The sequence below is a fragment of the Bombina bombina genome, chromosome 9, assembly GCF_027579735.1.
Source record: "Bombina bombina isolate aBomBom1 chromosome 9, aBomBom1.pri, whole genome shotgun sequence".
Lineage (NCBI taxonomy): Eukaryota > Metazoa > Chordata > Amphibia > Anura > Bombinatoridae > Bombina > Bombina bombina.
In genome coordinates this window covers 30,990,291-31,011,000 of record NC_069507.1, presented here as the reverse complement: position 1 = coordinate 31,011,000, position 20,710 = coordinate 30,990,291, and the positions used below count along the sequence as shown (strand labels likewise).

General features: G+C 36.1%; 1 protein-coding gene across 1 annotated transcript in view; it reads left to right on the top strand.

The window, feature by feature from the left end:
- Positions 1–20,710, top strand: part of CDH23 (cadherin related 23) — a 1,210,211-nt gene that overhangs the window by 820,162 nt on the left and 369,339 nt on the right. Inside the window, exon 26 of the mRNA XM_053692025.1 lies at positions 18,814–18,927. Coding sequence (XP_053548000.1) covers positions 18,814–18,927 — 114 coding nt within the window. The remainder of the gene's footprint in view (positions 1–18,813; positions 18,928–20,710) is intronic.

Sequence of the window (20,710 nt, the reverse complement as noted above, 5' to 3'; positions counted from 1 at the left end):
TAGATAGATAGATAGATATATGATAGATAGATAGATAGATAGATAGATAGATATGATAGATAATAGATAGATAGATATAGATATATGATAGATAGATAGATAGATAGATAGATAGATAGATAGATAGATAGATGATAGATAGATAGATAGATAGATGATAGATAGATATATGATTGATAGATAGATAGATATATGATAGATAGATAGATAGATAGATAGATGATAGATAGATAGATAGATAGATTGATAGAAGATACATAGATAGATTGATATATTGATAGATAGATAGATAGATAGATAGATAGATAGATAGATAGATAGATAGATAGATGATAGATGATTGATAGATAGATAGATAGATAGATAGATAGATAGATAGATAGACAGATAGATATATGATAGATAGATAGACATATAGATATATGATAGATAGATAGATGATGGATAGATAGAAAGATAGATAGATAGATAGATAGATAGATTGATAGAAGATACATAGATAGATTGATAGAAGATACATTGATAGATTGATAGAAGATACATTGATAGATAATGGATAGATAGATAGATAAATATGTGATACATAGATAATAGATAGATAAATAGATATATGATAGATAGGTGATAGATAGATCAAATGATAGATAGATATGTGATAGATAGATTAAAGATCAATAGATAGATGATGGATGGATAGATAGATAGATCGATAGATCGATAGATAGATCGATAGATAGATCGATAGATAGATAGATAAATATATAGATATATGATAGATAGATAGACAGACAGACAGATATTAGATAGATAGATAGATAAATTGATAGATGATGGATATACATATATATATATATATATATATAATAGATAGATAGATAAATAGATAGATGATAGTTAGAGAGATAGATAGATTGATCAATAGAAGATGATAGATAGATAGATAGATAGATAGATAGATAGATAGATAGATAGATAGATAGATAGATAGATAGATAGATAGATAGATACTATACTAGATAGATAGATAGATAGATACATGGTAGATAGATAGATAGGTAGATAAATAGATAGATAGATATAAATAGATAGATAGATAGATATATGATAGATAGATAAATAGATAGATAGAGATATGATAGATAGATAAATGATGGATAGATAGATAGATACATATATATGTGATAGATGATAGATAAATAGATATATGATAGATAGATAGATAGATAGATAGATAGATAGATAGATAGATAGATAGATAGATAGATGATAGATAGATACTAGATAGATAGATAGATAGATAGATAGATAGATAGATAGATAGATATAGATATATGATAGATCTATAGATAGATAGATAGATAGATAGATAGATAGATAGATAGATAGATAGATAGATAGATAGATAGATAGATAGATGATAGATAGGTAGATAGATAGGTAGGTAGATAGATAGATAGATAGATAGATAGATATAGATATATGATAGATAGATAGATAGATAGATAGATAGATAGATAGATAGATAGATAGATAGATAGATAGATAGATGAATGATAGATATAGATATATGATAGATAGATAGATAGATAGATAGATAGATAGATAGATAGATAGATAGATAGATAGATAGATAGAGATGCAAAAAGCTTAAAGGGACACTGTACCCAAAAAAATTATTTTGTGATTCAGATTGAGCATGAAATTTTAAGCAACTTTCTAATTTACTCCGATTATCAATTTTTTTTCATTCTCTTGGTATCTTTATTTGAAATTCAAGAATGTAAGTTTAGATGCCGGCCCATTTTTGGTGAACAACCTGGGTTGTCCTTGCTGATTGGTGGATAAATTCATCCACCAATAAAAAAGTGCTGTCCAGAGTACTGAAACCAAAAAAAAGCTTAGATGCCTTCTTTTCAAATAATGATAGCAAGAGAACGAAGAAAAATTGATAATAGGAGTAAATTAGAAAGTTGCTTAAAATCGCATGCTTTATCTGAATTACAAAAGAAAAAAATTTGGGTTCAGTGTCCCTTTAAGTATTAACCCCTCAACTATGAGAATGTTGCAATATGTTTTACTGTGCATGAAGAGAAAGGTTTAACAGGACCTACTAGTACAATAATAAAATGCTCTAATGTCATAAATAAAAACATAGTTAAAATCCCTCAGGAGCTATGCTGTTGAACCAGTCTTGAGCAGGGCAATGATTGGTCATTGAATGTGTATGCCACACCTTATTGGCTTTCCGGCTTTGTTCTACTAAGATTTGCTCATCAGTGTAGCTGCAGCAAGAATCTCACTGAATACTTAACCAGTTTGCATCAGTTAAAACTATAGTTGTGTTGAGCGCTAGTGCAAAAATAAAGACTTTAGAGCATTTTATTAGTATGTCCCTTTAAGTAAATATATCATGTTTAATATGAACATGAAGCTATTTTAGGGAATGCTTCGTCCCTCATAGTCACCCAGCCCTGTGTCTTCACTCTTATTACAATTCTAAAGAAGTTTGCAGCCAATTTAAAAGACCACAGAAGAAAATCTCAGAGGAACCTTTTATTAGTGTCACGTTTGGCAGCGGGAAGAGGTTAATCTCTTTCCTGTGATACCACTGACACGATGGAGAATGAACTGAATAACTGTGTAATGTCGGCAAGGGTCTGAATCCTTTTAGTATTTATGCCTAGGTAAAACCATATGCATTATTCATTACAGAACATCCAATGACATTCACAATGGGGGTGTAACTACCGTTAGACATATATAGGATCATCTGTTTGTTTTGTTTCAGTTTTATAGTGTTGGACAATACTGATGTCAATAAGTCTTTTGGATACATTTAAAGGGCCATAATACCCAAATGTTTAAACACTTGAAAGTGATGCAGTATAGCTGTAAAAAGCTGTCTATAAAATATCACCTGAACATCTCTATGTAAAAAAGAAAGATATTTTACCTCAAAAAAATCCTCAGTAGCCACCTCCCATTGTAAAGGATTTCTAAGCAGCATTTTAGTGTGTCTGTCCCGGGACAACTGAAGGGATGAGCATCGTGAACTCTCATATTATTTCACCAATCAGGTAAAGGAAGCTTACTATGAAATCTCATGAGAGTTAAGTCAAATCTCATGAGATCACAGTAAGAGTTCATGACCTCAGCACTGCTGATGCTGATTGGCTGCTGTTCATTTCTTCATTTTTTAATTTTTTTTACCTGCAGCTGGGAGCAGCTGAGTATAACTTTTTACACAGAACTTACTCTGCTGAGCTGAGGAGATTGTGAGGTAAAATATCTTCCTTTTTTACATAGAGATGCTCAGGTGATATTTTCCTCTCAGCTTTTTACAGTTATACTGCATCAGTTTCAAGTGATTTAGAATATGAGTATTATGTCCCTTTAATTGGTTATGACAATATGAACAACTTAATGACCGACAAAGTACCTTGTACATCGGCGATCATTCATATCCCCCATAGATGAGCCGGAAATAGAGCAGGTCTTGCCGATGTCAGCAAAACCGCACTGTATCTGCATACCTCCGAAAGTGAGGCACGTGCTACTAGGACAGCTTTGCAGAGAGGCTTATTTTAAAATGTTAAATAAAGTTATTTTCTATCTCTTGAGCGATAGTCTAAACGCCCACTAACATCTGTATGTCGGATAGACTTCTATTGGGGGATGATGCAAAATTCATGTCAGATATTGCTCGAGCACTAAGCCAATGGTGAACAAGTAGTAGGGATCTTCATGTAGCTTTTTGCAATACTATTAATAATAATGGTTCACTTCAGGTCTCAAAAAGTGCTATATTTTACAGCTGTTTTTATGATTGCGCTCAAGCAATACTTAACTTACCATTTGTAATGCGATTACAATGAGTGAGCCAATATCGCTCTCCCTGCACTAACCAATAAAAGTATAGTGACACTACAAAAGTTATGGAAATATTGAGATTCTCTGGTTAAATTTTTGAATGCTAAACCAAACTGCTGTCATTTGCACTACACTTGTAATCTTGCCAAATACAAACAGAGGATATCACCTGGCCAAGTATACCTGAGTAAGAGGGTGTGGCCTAACATATGTTGTGCTATGTCCCTCACCAGATGTGATGTACGCTATTTGTTCTACCTTGGCTTTTAGTACAAGTACATATATATGGCAAAAGTATGTAGACACCCAATTAATGATTGAGTTCAGGTGTTTCAGCCACATCCATTGCTAACAGGTGCATACAATCAAGCACATAGCCATGAAATTAGCTACCTCTGCCACAAATCAGTTCCTTAAATTTCTGCACTACTAGATCTGCCTTAGTCAACTGTAAGTTATTGTGAAGTAGAAACAACTATAAGCAACAGCCTAGGCAGGAAGTGTTAGACCACACAAACTCACAGAGTGGGACTGCCAAGTGCTGAAGCATCTACTGCGTAAAAACTATCTGTTGCATCACTCACTACAGAGTTCCAAAATGTCTCTGGAAGCAACATCAGCACAGAAACTATTCATTGTGAACTTCATGAAATGGGTTTCCTTGGCCAAGCAGCTGTACACAAAATGTAGACAATGCCAAGTGTTGGCTGGAGTGGTGGCAAGCTGTAACTGAACTATGGAAATAATTATCACACTTCACTATATGGCAATCTGATTGAAGTGTATGGGTGTGGCAGACACCAGGACAATATTACCTACCATAATGCCTAGTGCCTACTGTAAAGTTTGGTGAAGGAGGGATAATGGTCTGGGGCTATTTTTAGGGTTTGGTCTAGACCCCTTAGTTCCATTGAAGAGTCATCTTCAGGATGCAAAGACATTTTAGACATTTGGGTGCTTCTAGTTTCCTGGCAATAGTTTTAAGAAGGCCCTTACCTGTTCCAGCATAACTTTGCACCTATGCACAAAGTGAGATCCATGAAGAAGACATGGTTTGACCAGTTTGGTGTAGAGGAACTGATGTGACCTACACAGAGCCCTGAGCTCAACCCCATTGAGCACCTTTGAGATGAATTGGATATCTGATTATAAGTCAGATCTTCTGATTGAACATCAGTGTCGGACCTAACAAATGCTCTGTTGCCTCAATGGCCACAAATTCTCACAGATACACTCCAAAATCTTGTGGAAAGTCTTCCCAGAAGAGTGGTGGCGGTTATAGTCGCAAAGAGGTGGGAAGCTCCATATTAATGCCCATGGTTTAGGTATGGGATTTCCTAAACAGCTCTTATAGGTGTATTCAATCTTTTGTACATATACTTTTTAATGGATTTCTAATAGATGTTTTGCCTTTATCCGGTCCCTTCTGGACATTTTTGGGCGTATACTATTATGTATTTCCATAGCGTGACAGTAGGAGCTGTGCACAGCTAATTAGCATCAATCACAGTCAGCTGAAGATTACTATAGTGGAAGCATCGGACTCAGCAGTTTGGAGATGTAGGAATCAAAGCGGGAGATCGTGTTATGTTAAGCAGTCCTAAGTTTTAGGATTAATGAAGGCATTGGGAGATGGATTCCCAAACAGTGGTGAGTGATACCTTCACCTAAGCCTGCTGTTATTTGCCTTATTTACCCAAATAACAAAATAAAGGTGAAGGACATATTTGTAATAAATAAATAAAATAAAAATACACCCCAGCACGTACAATGGATTATTGGGAATGCATTAAAAAGGTGAAAATATTTACAGTACAATTTCCTTAAAAAAACAAATCTGTATGGGACAAACATCAACTTAATTAGAATTATGGTTGGGCTTTTAATTGAATATACAGTTATGTATAAAATACTCAAACACATGTGAATGTAGACCATTTTACCATAAACTTAACTATCCCACATTTTAACCCTGTGAATTCCTCAGGTATGTAATGATATCACTGGTTAGAGGCAGACAATCCAGTTAATTTATTATGCTTACTGAGACAACTATGAAAGTTATGTTTTCTTTAAGCAGAAGGTGCACTAATATTTAATTAACTGTAACACATTGTTTTGATATTATCAGTAATAATTTAATTTATTTATCAGTGTTGGTGCCAGGTTTTTGGTAATTTGCACTAAGGTATTTTGAGAGCTGGTACTGAGCTTTGCAGCAGTGCCCTCTAGTGGATGAAAGTAAAATACAGTTATATTTTATACCTATACAAGGTTTCTGTTTTATTTTAGTGCTATAAACTGAACAAAACTATTCTAACTATGGTATATTAATGTTAGTTTTATACAAGATGTGTTCCCTCAGGAGGTGGCTATGGGTTTCTAAAAGTAGAAGAAAGACAAGATATCTGTAATTTAGCACAAGTTACAGAGAACTATTCCACAGGCACCTTTTCACTGAAATGTTACCGATTTCCCCCACATGTATATAACTATACAACTAAGGAGAAACAATAACCAACTGATAGTGGAATCCAGGTTAGTAGGATTACACCACCTGTAGCACATGATCAGGTACACTTGCACATGGAAAGTCCCTAGCCAGCTGCCTATTTAATTTAGACATTGGGGCCTATTTATCAATGTCAACTGAAAATACGCTGGAATTCCGCGTCGTAATTGTCGCAAGATTGATCCGCCGTAGTTATCAAAGCATCAAGATCGGCAAATGTTGAAATTTGTGATGTAAAATACGATCCCGCGATCTCAATCCGACGCACATCGATGCAAGTTGAAAACAGTGGTATTCGAGCGGAATTGTGTTCATTCGCCCTCCTATTCAACACTATTTGAAGCTCTCACGAAGTTATCAAAAATTCTACATTTACGCTCGCGTCTTTTCCGACGCAGCGTACCTAGCTTTCAATCTGCCACTTTTGAGGTCGCGGATGCCATAGAAGTCAATGGGAGTCTGAAAACACAGAAAGCTTATGTTCGATGCTGCAAGAGAATGAAGTATATTACATAATAAAAGTAAATTAGAAATGTTATTAAAATTGTATACCCTTTCTAAATCAAACAATATTATTGTTCCACGTTTGGTGCACTAGTAGATATAGGGATGCAAATGAAAAATACATTACTACTTATGGATTATGTTACCACTTTGTCTCTCATTACAAATCAAGGGAACAATATTATTTCTACATATTTGGTGTAAAGTTTTTCCCCAAACTTGTTGCACTAATAGATATAGAGATAAAAATGAAATAAATACACAACATAATATAGCTAATGTCATTTTTATTTTTTGTGAAAAATCTATGTGCACCATGTTTAAGCCATGTAATGCAAGTCCCACTCTCCACTTCGCGCCATATTTGACTCAATACGTTTCGCACAAATTATGACGCAAACTCCTAAATAACCCACACACTAGTGAATTTTTCCACCACTTTTGATTGGAATATGCATAATCACATGATTTATGACATCTGATTCAAATACACATTATAATCTATCACTAGCGAATCAAATTGCTCGATACTTGTGTGATTGATCACTCATAAGAACATGTAAGTGCCATTTGTTACACTGTGCATTATACTTTGAAAGTATTTATATGTGTAATTAGTATTAAAGATAAATATTGATGCTGACATTAGGACACACAGTGTAATATTTTAGACAAGGATTTTTCTTTTCTTTTTTTTAAATTTGTTTTTTATGGAGGTTTTGTGAAATTTACAGCATCCAGTAAGAAAACAGTTACAGCATAAATCAAGATTCAAGATAAACTCTAAATGGCATTTTAGAATATGCCGCTGAGCATGCATTGAGTATCACACTATATAACAATCAAACATATAGTAGGCTACATGACCTCATCTATACAATAGAGTACAGCTTCAGACATTGATATGGGCCGAACATCCTATGCTCCGGATAAACATAGTAGGTACATATCAGGGACAAGGGGTGAGCTTGGAGTCTACCGTGTAACTGAGTTGATCGTCAGAACCAGAGTAAAGTTATAACTTTAAGTGATGAAGAGGACGGTGGTCTATCCTTGGGTTATACATTATAAGAGACACTGAAATGTTATACCTCACTTATATGTCAATAGCGATATGTGATAGGTGGCTCAGGAACTTCATTTTTAAATATATTGTGAATTAATTCTAAAGTAAACTCAGGGTTGGGGTCAATCAGCAGGCAAGAGCTGCTTTAAATTAGGGGAAGGGTTTTTAGCATATGAACAATGAATCATATCTCAACAGGAAGGAAGGATTCCCTTATAGGGGTCTAGCTTATTGCCGCTGTGGTTTATACTCATGAGCTAGTTCTGTTGGGATTGGGATATACAACAAGCTAGCAAACCTACAATTCTCAAGTAATAGTACTATGTAAGGAGGTTGTGAGAGTTGGAGAACATCACTTCAGTAAAGAGTTTGGTCTTACAGGGCTAGCCTGTCACATATTCATAGGTAGCTCTGACCTACAGTTTGGTAGCTTAACAACTTCTACCAATCGCACTAGGTGCTTGCGTGGGGTACAGTTCCATCTTTAAGGTATTTGATCAGATCTCTCCATGCTTGTTATACCTAATAATAGTTCTCTACAAAAATAAGACGCAGGACTTGGGTTACTAAACTATGTTTCTGGGTTGAGGGAGAGACGGACAGTTAAATAGGTCAGCCCGATATAAGAGGTAACAATCACTGCAACTAACATAGCAACAACAGATCTGGTGTAGATAGTAGCTAGAGCTCATTGTTAGAGTAAATAGGTTCTGCTTATAATAGAAAGTCATAAGTATAGTGGTATATGGCAGGTCTAATCTATTTGGAACCTCGTCTTGAAAGTTAACTGCAGGGTGAGTTTACTAGTGAGGAACCTTATTGCTAGTTTGGGAGAATCTGAGCCTTTAAGAGAGTTCAAGTATTTAATTTGTAAGAGCAATCTGTGAGAATACCTAAAGTGATATGAGGAATGTTAGGTCCAGTTTGGGAACATATGTAGCTTAAGCAGTGTATTTCTGCTGACTTTATTCTCTGTACTATGGGGCAAAACCCCTCCAGTGAGCGAACCCAGGATACAAACAGTGTATAATACATAAACCTATTTACATATATGAGGAGAAGGACTCCAGCTATGAACAAAAGTTAGAACAGCATTAACAAAAAATAAAGAAAAAGAAAACAGCACGAACATAGCTTTCTAGCATAGGAGAGTATAATACCTTGAGTCTAAAAGACAATACCCTTAGGAGAAAAATAGTAGGCAGTCCTCCTTGGGGTCTTGAGGGACTTTCTCACTAGCCCACACCACTTCTACCAAGACCGCTCTGTTGAGCGGGTACCGTTACCCTGCCATAGACTTGCGTAGTGTGTGACGGAAGGTAAGAAGAGTGCCCTGTCCCTTCAGAAGGTATGGCTATGTCCCTAAAAAGTCTAGGTGGAGAGACTGAAGGTTCCAACTTCATGGTAAGTAACTACGGGCTTCTGCAATGACACTATCAGCTGTGGCTCGTGTCCGTGACTGTTGAGGGTTACAATCATGTCACCGGATCTAGTCGAGGGGGCTTTGCTAAAGGATGTGTCACTCCAGTTCTCTGTAGACTCCAGTAATCAAGAAGAGCATGGGAGAGCCTGTCACGAGGGCCGTCCAGACAATCCACTCGAGGGCCGGCCGCATCCTCCCGAGGAATCGCCAAGAGCAGGTCCTCCTCTACAGTCCAACCATTATATCTTGAGGCAGGTGCAGTAGATTGTTCTTTGGGTGCAGCTAGCTCTGTAGAAATCTGCGCACTGTGACTGTGCAGTCGAATGAGCTGATAGTGTACCATTGCTGAAGCGGATGAGGAGAACTCTGGGATAGTGGTTGCTGGGTTCTGACTCCCCTTTAGTATGATGTCAGGATTAGGGTGAGTGGTAGTTATCGGCTGAGAGTATAGGACTGCTTCAGCGACTTGCCTCTGGTTATCTGTAGGTGCAGTAGATTTTGACTTAACGGATCTCAATGGTGGGTCCCCACATACTCCTCCCTTTTGTATCAAAGTTAGATTATTGAAGTTGTGCTGCATTTGCTGTTTCAAACCAGCCAGGAGGGTATGCATCGTAGCGTAGAATACCTCCCTGTTGAGAGTAGGCATGTTGAGCTTGTTTAACCCCGTGTCCTGGAGGGGGGGTCTGATGGGATGCGCGGTAGGCCGCAGCCTGATGTCTCTTCGGCTAAGGTCGGCTTTATGAGATCGTAGAAGCAAAAATTCTCATATAGATCTGTTCAGTGAGGCTTTATAGATCTGTTGAATTGCTCTCTGGCAAAGAATTCAGCAATAATTAAATGATATGTAGTAGATCGTTTTGAGCTCTGTATCAGAGTCTTAGAAAATGCCACCTATCATGGCCGCTGCTTAGGCACGCCCCCTAGACAAGGATTTTAACATTCAAATTGTTTGATTCAATATAATGTTAAGCTGATAGGTCAGAGGGATAGCCCACCTAACTTTAAACTGTCATGATTCAGATACAGCAGAAATTAAAATCACCTCTTTACTGTCATGTTATTTTCCGTGTATTTCTTCCTTCTCTTGAATTTCTTTTTCAGTAAGAAATGTCATCTTATTTGCCAGCCCATTTTATAACACCTGTGAAGGGGTGGATTTTAAAAATAGATTGCAATCAGGAAGGGATAGACAGGTGCAGAGAGAAAACTGCCCCTGCTCTTAAAGGAACAGGAAACCCCAACATATTATTTTATGATTTGGATAGAACATACAATTTTAAACAACTTTCCAATTTACTTCTATTATCAAATTTGCTTAATTCTCTTGTTATCCTTTGCTGAAGGAACAGCATTGTGCAAGGATATATGTACAAATTCTAGCATTAATAATAATTTAAAAAATAAATAAAAAATATGACTCCTAGAAATACAATTACACATTAATTTCTGTGAAAGTATTATATAACAAATCAATATAAAAATAACTTTCTATGAGATATTGTTTCTTGTTGAGGTGTAAATCAATATATTTCTTGGACATCAACAGTTGAAAAATAAAAGATTAGCTTTAGAGAAATGTGCTTGTTCATGGACAGTAATGAAATGGTATAAATAAAGTTGGGAAATTTACACTGTTATACAGGCTGTACACTTGTAGCCAAGTGTCATTTCTTCATTGTTGTCACATGAAAAGATACTATATATATATAGCAATTGGAGGTTCCAAACTATAGCGCTCGTAGAAAGGGAGAAACATAAAAGGGAGAACAATTTATGGCGCAGTATGACTATACTGGTTTACAACATGGTGCAAAGAAAGGAAAATTGTTGCTCACCTTTTTTAACCTCAAAGTCTGTGAGGTATGTGGAGTGCCTTTGAAGAATTTTTTTCTTTTTGGTGCTAGAGATGTTTATCTTTGTGACCAATTGGAGTAAGGTCTTACCAGTGATGAATTTCATCTGTATAGTACCGGTAGAAAAAGTCCTTTTCAAGTAGTATAATATCCCTATTAGAGAGGGACAATAAAGGACTTCCCCTCTCATGGGTATGGTAGATGCCTTTCAAACAGTAAATGAAACAAATGCCAATGGTTGATGCAAATTAAAATATCCTTTATTTGAGCACAAAACAACCGGTGTCAGTGCTGATAATTAAAAAAGTCTCCGGATGGTATAGAGTTAAAATTTATGCAGAGATTTGGGGTAATATACTTCCCAAACAGGCAGTGATGGATAATGCCTTGATTGTGCACACAACGTTTTGAAGAATCCTCATATATTTCCCTTTTGATGAGAATTAAAGTTCCGTTTTTTGAAAATGATGTTAATATCGATTGTGGAAAATACGCCCACTTGTGACATCACTTCCGGTCCGGCGAGACCGCAACTCTCCAGATCACTTGTCAAGCACAAGTGTATTCAACGCCATCCGAAGGAAGGAAAGACCTGTGGAGGATCAAAACTACCTCACCTCTTCAAATATCTAAACAGGTATCTTCCATAATCGATATTAACATAATTTTCAAAAAAACAGAACTTTAATTCTCATCAAAAGGGAAATATACGAGGAGTCTTCAAAATTAGCACTGACACCGGTTGTTTTGTGCTCAAATAAAGGATATTTTAATTTGCATTAACCATTGGCATTTGTTTCATTTACTGTTTGAAAGGCATCTCCCATACCTCTGAGAGGGGAAGTCCTTTATTGTCCCTCTCTAATAGGGATATTATACTACTTGAAAAGGACTTTTTCTACCGGTACTATACAGATGAAATTCATCACTGGTAAGACCTTACTCCAATTGGTCACAAAGATAAACATCTCTAGCACCAAAAAGAAAAAAATTCTTCAAAGGCACTCACATACCTCACAGACTTTGAGGTTAAAAAAGGTGAGCAACAATTTTCCTTTCTTTGCACCATGTTGTAAACCAGTATAGTCATACTGCGCCATAAATTGTTCTCCCTTTTATGTTTCTCCCTTTCTACGAGCGCTATAGTTTGGAACCTACAATTGCTACCCATACTTTTTTGTTCCATTTTGATGATAGTGGAATCACCAGACTAAGCGGCTTAGAAATACATCAGGAGGAACTGTATACAAAGCAAAAGAAATATTTGCACTAATACACAGCGCAAGCCTAAACAAACGTTCCTTTTATATATATACACACTAGTCCTGTTAAATAGCACTGGTCCGATGCTCTTCGCACCGTACTTGACACGCATGTTTTTAACTACTTTTTTGATAAATAAGGAGAACGTATTCAGGTCCGCGGCAGCTAGACTGTCCCTTTAAAAATATATATATTCAACATGTGTAATTTCTCCTCTTTCAAAGTATGATATAAATATTTCAGTACAATGTTTCTTTTAATATCTGTTAATCAATATAATTATTAATATTAATACATTCATTCAGCTTTTTTTCATATATACATAGAATATTGAAGGGCTATGAAACCTAAACATTGTCTTTTAAAACTGTTTGCAATTTACTTCTATTATCAAATGTGCTTTGTTCCTATGATATTCTTTGTTAAAGAGATACATAGGGAGGTGTCTGTAGCACAACATAGCAGGAAATAGTGCTGCTCTCTAGTGCTATTGCAAATGGATAACAATCTTGCAAAACTACTGCCATATAGTTTTTTCCAGAAATGGGCACACTCCTAAGCATACATCCCTGGTTTTCAACAAAAGATACCAAGAGAACCAAGAAAAAGTGATAATATAAGTAATTGGTCAACTTTAATTTGAATTCAAGCAGCCTCAGCCAGTTGCTATTTTCAGAAAGTCATCTGGACAATATATTTTACTTGGTAGAGTAGACCCTAAAAAGATGCTTGGGGGTCGATCCAATATAAATCGTCGCCCGCAAAAGCCGGCGACGCCAATATTTGCGCGGGTTTGGTATCACGTATACGGCGTAACCTAGAAGTTACGCCCGTATATTTCTGCCGTCGCCCGCAGTTTTTTGGGCCATAGGCAGGTATACCAAACCCGCGCAGTTTGGTATCCAATATGCAGCGTAAGGACTTACGTGGCGAAAATGGAGAAAACTTACTCCATTTTCACCTCGCCACAAAAAGCAGCCGTAGTAAGCCTTACGCTGACTATTGGAGCCCCGTAACTTCCTAAACTGGCTGCTAAAATAAACCTAACACCTAACGCATGCGCAATGTCTATCTCCCTGTCAACCGCGATCTGCTAAAATAAACCTAACACCTAACGCATGCGCAATGTCTATCTCCCTGTCAACCGCGAACCCCCCCCCCCCCGAAATCCCTAATAAAGTTATTACCCCCTAAACCGCCGCTCCCGGACCCCGCCGCCATCTACATAAACTAACCCCCTACTGTGAGCCTCTAAAACCGCCGCCATCTACCTTATCTATCCCCTAATCTGACCCCTTACACCGCCGCCACCTATATAAAAATTATTAACCCCTAATCTAATCCCCCTATACCGCCGCCAGCTATATTAATATTATTAACCCCTAATGTAAGCCCCTTACACCGCCGCCATCTCTATTAAAATGATTAACCCCTAATTTAATCTACCTACCCCGCCGCCAGCTATATTATCTATATTAACCCTAAGTATATTATAGTTAATATAGTTATTACATTATATATATTAACTATATTAACCCTAATTATATTAGGGTTAATATAGTTACTATAGTATTTATATTAACTATATTAACTCTATCTAACCCTAACTAAATTTATATTAAATTAATCTAATTCATTTATAAACTAAAATATTCCTATTTAAATCTAAATACTTACCTATAAAATAAACCCTAAGATAGCTACAATATAATTAATAATTACATTGTAGCTATGTTAGGGTTAATATTTATTTTACAGGTAAATTGTTAATTATTTTAACTAGGTATAATAGATATTAAATAGTTATTAACTATTTAATATCTACCTAGTTAAAATAATTACCCAATTACCTGTAAAATAAATCCTAACCTAAGTTACAAATACACCTACACTATCAATAAATTTAATAAACTACAAACATCTATCTAAAAATACAATTAAATTAACTAAACTAAATTACAAAAAAAAAACAAACACTAAATTACAAAAAATAAAAAAAAGATTACAAGATTTTTAAGCTAATTACACCTATTCTAAGCCCCCTAATAAAATAATAAACCCCCCAAATAAAAAAAATTCCCTGCCCTATTCTAAATTAAAGAAATTTCAAAGCTCTTTACCTTACCAGCCCTTAAAAGGGCCTTTTGTGGGGCATGCCCCAAAGAATTCAGCTCTTTTGCATACAACAAATACAATCCCCCCCCATTACAACCCACCACCCACATACCCCTATTCTAAAACCACCCAAACCCCCCTTAAAAAAGCCTAACACTACCCCCCTGAAGATCTCCCTACCTTGTCTTCACCACTTCCTCCGGCGATGTCATCCTCCAAGCGGCAAAGAAGAATTCTTCCTCCGGCGACGTCTTCCTCCAAGCGGCAGCAAAGTCTTCATTCTTCCGGCGGCATCTTCAATCTTCTTTCTTCGCTCCGCCGCCGCGGAGCATCCATCCCGGCCGACTGCTGAACTTGGAATGAGGTACCTTTAAATGACGTCATCCAAGATGGCGTCCGCCGAATTCCGATTGGCTGATAGGATTCTATCAGCCAATCGGAATTAAGTTAAAAAAATCTGATTGGCTGATTGAATCAGCCAATCAGATTCAAGTTCAATCCGATTGGCTGATCCAATCAGCCAATCAGATTGAGCTCGCATTCTATTGGCTGTTCCGATCAGCCAATAGAATGCGAGCTCAATCTGATTGGCTGATTGGATCAGCCAATCGGATTGAACTTGAATCTGATTGGCTGATTCAATCAGCCAATCAGATTTTTTTAACTTAATTCCGATTGGCTGATAGAATCCTATCAGCCAATCGGAATTCGGCGGACGCCATCTTGGATGACGTCATTTAAAGGTACCTCATTCCAAGTTCAGCAGTCGGCCGGGATGGATGCTCCGTGGCGGCGGAGCGAAGAAAGAAGATTGAAGATGCCGCCGGAAGAATGAAGACTTTGCTGCCGCTTGGAGGAAGACGTCGCCGGAGGAAGAATTCTTCTTTGCCGCTTGGAGGATGACATCGCCGGAGGAAGAATTCTTCTTTGCCGCTTGGAGGAAGACATCGCCCGGATCGGATCAGGAGTTCGGCCCGGTGTGGTGAAGACAAGGTAGGGAGATCTTCAGGGGGGTAGTGTTAGGCTTTTTTAAGGGGGGTTTGGGTGGTTTTAGAATAGGGGTATGTGGGTGGTGGGTTGTAATGGGGGGGGGGATTGTATTTGTTGTATGCAAAAGAGCTGAATTCTTTGGGGCATGCCCCACAAAAGGCCCTTTTAAGGGCTGGTAAGGTAAAGAGCTTTGAAATTTGTTTAATTTAGAATAGGGCAGGGAATTTTTTTTATTTTGGGGGTTTATTATTTTATTAGGGGGCTTAGAATAGGTGTAATTAGCTTAAAAATCTTGTAATCTTTTTTTTATTTTTTGTAATTTAGTGTTTGTTTGTTTTTGTAATTTAGTTTAGTTAATTTAATTGTATTTTTAGATAGATGTTTGTAGTTTATTAAATTTATTGATAGTGTAGGTGTATTTGTAACTTAGGTTAGGATTTATTTTACAGGTAATTGGGTAATTATTTTAACTAGGTAGATATTAAATAGTTAATAACTATTTAATATCTATTATACCTAGTTAAAATAATTAACAATTTACCTGTAAAATAAATATTAACCCTAACATAGCTACAATGTAATTATTAATTATATTGTAGCTATCTTAGGGTTTATTTTATAGGTAAGTATTTAGATTTAAATAGGAATATTTTAGTTTATAAATGAATTAGATTAATTTAATATAAATTTAGTTAGGGTTAGATAGAGTTAATATAGTTAATATAAATACTATAGTAACTATATTAACCCTAATATAATTAGGGTTAATATAGTTAATATATATAATGTAATACCTATATTAACTATAATATACTTAGGGTTAATATAGATAATATAGCTGGCGGCGGGGTAGGTAGATTAAATTAGGGGTTAATCATTTTAATAGAGATGGCGGCGGTGTAAGGGGCTTACATTAGGGGTTAATAATTTTAATATAGATGGCGGCGGTGTTAGGGGCTCACTTTAGGGGGTTATAGATATAATATAGCTGGCGGCGGGGTACGGGAGCGGCGGTTTAGGGGTTAATAGCTTTTTTATTGTTAGGCTAGTGAGGGGGGATAGCGGATAGAGGGTTAGACAGTGCGGGCTATGTTAGGGAGGCGTGTTAGACAGTGCGGGCTATGTTAGGGAGGCGTGTTAGACAGTGCGGGCTATGTTAGGGAGGCGTGTTAGACAGTGCGGGTGTTTTAGACTTTAGTCAGGTTTTATAGGCGCCGGCAGATTCTAACGTGCCGCAAGTCACTGGCGACGCCAGAAATTTGTACTTGCGCAGATTTCTGGACATCGCTGGTTTGTGAGACTTACGGCACGTTAGCATCTGACGGCGACTTATATGGGATAGCTCGAGTTGCGAGCTGAAACTGCAGGCGACGCCGGTTCCCTCGCTTGCGCCGCACACTGCGATCTATATCGGATCGCGCCCTTGGTTGTAAAGCTGAAAATGTATCTTTGTTTCTTGTATTGTGTGAAATCTTTTGATAAACTGCCTCTGTTCTTCTTCACCTGATCTCCTGTATCCTATGAGACTGCACAGTGATCAGGAAAATGTGTGTCTATACTGGTTATTTCCCTACCCAGACCTTATTATATACAGATCACAGTCTGCTTCTTTACGTAGTTTTTGTTATTTCCTTGACAACAATTAGCTATTTATTTTCCAATTATTTTTGACTGAAAATCTCCAGTTAAATATTATGAAAGGGACAGACACATAATTATCCAGATGCTGTAACTTTACCTTAATTAATGTATTCCTTCAGCTGCAATACGCTCATTATGGGTTAGTCAGTTGCGTCTAATTGTCACGGGAGACGAGTTTTGCCTAATCAGATCAGTAGATTTACTGTGTGAATAATATCTAGTGTACACACAATTATACACTTAAGTAAATATTTTATATTAATTAGTATAATTTCCTAAATTTGTTCAGAAGCAAAAAAATATATAAATACATCCAAAGCTTTCCCTCATATACAAATGCTAGAGATACCTTCTTTACGTTATATTGCAATTCCTTGTTGTCTGTAATTCTTGCTACTATTTTTTGTATCAGTTATCAAGGATATATAAGATTTATTTGAGAGCAGTAACACATGCTATGAAATTATAGAATGACTTTCTTAAAATGTAGAAAATACATTGTGTAATATTCCAGCAGAAGTGGTAATGGTGATTTAGGACTTACTTTTGCACAGGCTGTTGTCAATGGGAGAATTTAAATAAATTAAACCCTTCTCAGCCACAATGCAGCTTAGATAAATGCTTAATTGACATGTGGATATTACTTATGATTAAAGGGACACTAAACCAAATAAAATGTCTTTCATGAATCAGATATAGCAGCAATTTTAAGCAACTTTCTAATGTACTCCTATTATCAATTTTTCTTCATTCTCTTGCTATCTTTATTTAAAAAAGCAGGAATGTGAAGCTTAGGAGCCAGCCCATTTTAGGTTCAGCACCCTGGATAACGATAGAAAAAATTTGAGTTTAGTATCCCTTTAAAGGGACATTAAACCCAATACAATTCTTTCATGATTCAGATAGATAATACAATTTTAAACAACATTTCAATTTACTTCTATTATCTAATTTGCTTCATTTTTTAGATATCCTTTTTTAAAGAAATAGCAATGCACATGGGTGAGCCAATCACATGAGGCATCTATGTGCAGCCACCAATCAGCAGCTACTGGGCCTATCTAGATATGCAAATTAGACATTAGAAGTAAATTAGAAAGTTGTTTAAAATGATATTCTCAATCTGAATCATGAAAGAAAAAATTAGGGTTTATTGTCCCTTTAAGTTTGCTGCACTTTAATTTCTATGTATTGGATTTAATTATGTACAATTGAGTGCTAAATAAAGATATTAAAAAGTATAAAATAAAATATATTCTGCGTGGTCTTAGGTTTAAGAAAAAATATTTATAAAAAAAGGAATATATAAAATATATAAAAACATATATAAAATAATTACATTTCTGTAAAACAACAAGACAATATAGATGACTTTGCACATTGAGAAATAGGTTATCAGAAGAGGTTTGGCTTCTATAGAGTCAAACAACGGCTAACACAGAAGAAACATAGAGGTGTCTTTTTAAACTATTTTTTAAGCATATCTGAGGCCGAGATCTGTACCCATTCATGTATTTTATTTGATTACGTATTTCATGTTTCGGACAATCAAAATGTTTTATGGTTTTCTCAGGTGGAAACCAAGATGGAAAATTCATGGTCGGTTTTCGGGATGGGATTCTTAGAACAGTTGTGAACCTTGATCGGGAAACAATGGCGTCCTACAATCTAGTGTTGGAGGCGATTGGTAAGAAAATGATGTGCCAATTTTATTTTATTTTTTCTAATTATGTAGAAAAGAGACTTACAAAACAGATCAATTAAGTAACAACTAAGTCCTAATATTTGTTTTAAATCTCAATTTAGTATTAACAGCTTATTAAACATCAAATTATTAATAGAATATATTTACTTTTTGTCTGTGCTTGAATCTGGTAAATCATTTTAATTCCCACTAACTTGATTATTTCAGTTTTTTTGTATCCATTGCTTCCTGACTTCAGTGGCTGATTTATGTTGCTATACACAGTATCCGAGGGCCTTGCAGTGGGAGTAAATTCACTCTGCACAAAAATCAATGAGCACCGGCACGAGTGCCTGCAAAAGGCGATACAATTTTGAATTTCCCAGAGACCAATGTAGTGTAATTCTTCAAAATGTAGTATAAGCATAACAAATCAACTTAATCTAACAGCTAGCAATTAGTTTGGAGTTTTGTACACCATCAAATGCATGCCTTAAATGTTCATTCTAGTGTAAAAATGAAGGGCTAGATTGCAAGTGGCCTGCTATTTTTTTTTGCTCTAACAGCGGTCAAAGTAAAAACTTATTGCAGCCACATTAGCAAGCATATTACAAGTTGAAAGTAAAATGTTAACGTGCGAGCGAAAGGCAGAGGCACACTATCTTCAGGAATTCGGATATTTGTGACACAAAGGTGGGCATGGCCTTACACGTTTCACAGTCAACACCACTTCGTCAGAGAGTTCTCCACCCCCACTGTTTATATATATATATATATATATATATATATCTGTACCCTTTGGAGCCCTTTCCAGTCAAACACCTTGCTATATACCATATCCCTTTGAACCCTTTTAAAACCTTTTCATTAATATTAAAATTATATATTTTTATTAAAAAAAAAGTGTTTATATGTGTGTTATACTTTATTTTAATGTGTTTTAGATGGTTTTTCTAAACATTTTTTTAATCCTTACAGTTTACTTTATGGGGTTGAATTATCAAGCTCCGAATGGACCACTGCTCCATAACTTGTCCGCCTGCTCTGAGGCTGCGGACAGAAATCAACCCGATCAAATACAATCGGATTGATTGACACCCCCTGCTAGCGGCGATTGGCCGCGAATATGCATGGGGCGATATTGCAGAAGCAGTTCTGGTGAACTGCTTGTGCAATGATAAATGCCGACAGCGTATGCTGTCTGCATTTATCGATGTGCAGCGGACATGATACGCTACATCGTATCATGTCCGCTCGCACTCTGATAAATATGCTCCCATGTCTCAAGTCACACTAAATATTCTAGCACAGTTTTGAGCACAAACTATAACTTTCAACTAACTTTCAAAGTGTAAGTTAGGCGTTCACAATATCAATTTAAAGTATAGGTTGCACTCAAACTAAGACGGCCACACTAACCCAAAATAACTTATTTTGTTAAACATTTTATTTTCAAAGAAATAAACATCTTTCAAAAGTGTTAAACACTGATGTATTCCTTGAACAAACCAATTTCGCTTCAGATGAGGATACACCCTGTGATTAGAGTATACACGTGTGCCGGTTTCTGATTGGTGAACCAGCTGTATCCTCATCTGCAGTAATACAGGAGCACACATTTGACTATATATTTGTTCCTTTGGGGGTTAAACTTTTAGGAAAGGAATTGTATTTTAAAATAAATTGCTATATTTCAATAAAGCATTTTATTTATTTGCAAAAAATATCCTTTAAAATAAAATGATATGTAAATATTCTGTACTTTATTTTTAATTAAACAAATTAA